At 39.9% G+C, this 1,633-nt stretch overlaps 1 protein-coding gene across 1 annotated transcript in view; it reads left to right on the top strand.

The window, feature by feature from the left end:
* The window catches only part of RBL1 (RB transcriptional corepressor like 1), a gene marked incomplete in the record, with an annotated part of 80,383 nt that extends 78,985 nt beyond the window's left edge, over positions 1 to 1,398 (top strand). Inside the window, 1 exon segment of the mRNA XM_014586150.2 lies at positions 921 to 1,398. Coding sequence (XP_014441636.1) covers positions 921 to 1,091 — 171 coding nt within the window.
* Between the last annotated feature and the right edge of the window lie 235 nt (positions 1,399 to 1,633).

Raw genomic sequence — 1,633 nt, 5'->3', positions numbered from 1 at the left:
GGGACTGTGGCATGGCTATCCCCCCTGGGGGGTGATTTCTCGCTTTTTGTCTCTCTCTGTCTGTCTGGTGAGCGCACGTGCTCTATAGCAAAACCTCTCAAAAAAAAAAAAAAAAAAAAAAAAAAACACACACTGGTGTATGTGCCCATGTGTGCAGTGCACCCACCATACCCAAAATCTCAAGCGGAGAATGAAGAAAAGTTTGTGGCATGCCTATCCTCCCTGGGAAGTGCTATCTCATTTTCTGTGTCTCTCACCTCAGTGAGTACACACACCTTATAGTCAAAATACTAAAGTTAAAAACATACATACATATATATATATACACATATATATATATTGCTGAACCAAACCACAAGTACATCTGATTCACTAGATATAGGGTGAGATTTGAACATTTGCATTTCTAATAAGTTCCTAGATGTTTCTGCCATTTCTGTTGGGGGCTACACTTTGAGAACTACTGTGTTGTAAGGTAATTTTTGTTGTTTTGTTTTGAGAGACTTTTGCTATAGGGCAGGTGTGCTTGCCAGAGAGACAGAAAGCAAGAAATCACCCCCTGGGGAGATGGCCATGCCGCAATCCTTTCTCCTCCATTCTCCTTTCAGGATCTTGGGCACACCCACACACGCACAACTGGACTGAGTTTCAAATTGCCTGGTCTGGGATTCAAACTGCAGTTGACCACATGAGAGTCCAGTACCTTAAACACTACGCCACCTTCTGGCCCCTGTAAGGTAGTTTATAAACCATCTGAAAAGGTTAGTTCTAGGCCTCCTTACTAGGTTGGTTTAGATTCAAAAAAAAAATAACCTCAACCTCAGTGTTTAGATTTGAATAGAGGGCAGGGAAAAGCAGTTAGCTTAATGCTTTGTTGCTATGCCTCCTTTCACTCACGCGTATCCTTTTTTTCTGCACAGAGTCTGAAAGATATCAACAACATGATAAGGCAAGGTGAGCAGAAAACCAAGAAGCGAGCAATGGCCATCAGTGGTGACGCAGAATCACCTGCCAAACGCCTTTGTCAGGAAAATGATGACGTGTTACTTAAACGACTGCAGGATGTTGTCAGTGAAAGAGCACATCATTGATGCTGTTCCTGTGTCTATGGTAAAAGCACTTTCAAGTTGTTCTGCAGAGAGTTGGGGCTCTATTCAAACCTTTCAGCATGTAGATGTTAAACATCACTGAGCAATAAGAAAAAGTTTACCAAAATTAGGAAATTTTTTTTTTATCATGTATCCAAAATGTAGCTGTCAGAGATGTATTTTGAGTTTGAATGGAAAGGAATGCTTTAAGTGGCTTTAAAAACAAAATAAATCAGTCATTGGGGCTGACAGGTAGCGTGGTGGTTAAGGGCACTGGACTCCCACATAGCTGACCACAGTTCGAGTACTGGACCTGGTGGCTTGCTTTCTCACTCTCTCTCTCTGTCCCTCTCTGGTCAAATTAAAAGAAATAACGTTAAATAAAATCATTCTCTTTTTAAAAAAAGTCAGTCATCATAGAATATTTCAAATGTTTGTTTTTAAGGTTAGTTTTTAAGAAGGAGAAGCCCCATAATTTTTTAGCCTTTTTTTTATATATATATATATAATGAATTGTGTCTTCTGTGCTTTGTAATCTGAGAGTA

This window comes from Tupaia chinensis, unplaced genomic scaffold (assembly GCF_000334495.1).
Source record: "Tupaia chinensis unplaced genomic scaffold, TupChi_1.0 Scaffold000115_1, whole genome shotgun sequence".
NCBI lineage: Eukaryota > Metazoa > Chordata > Mammalia > Scandentia > Tupaiidae > Tupaia > Tupaia belangeri.
Note: the sequence above shows the minus strand (reverse complement) of the source record. Positions and strands in the feature narration are given on the sequence as shown.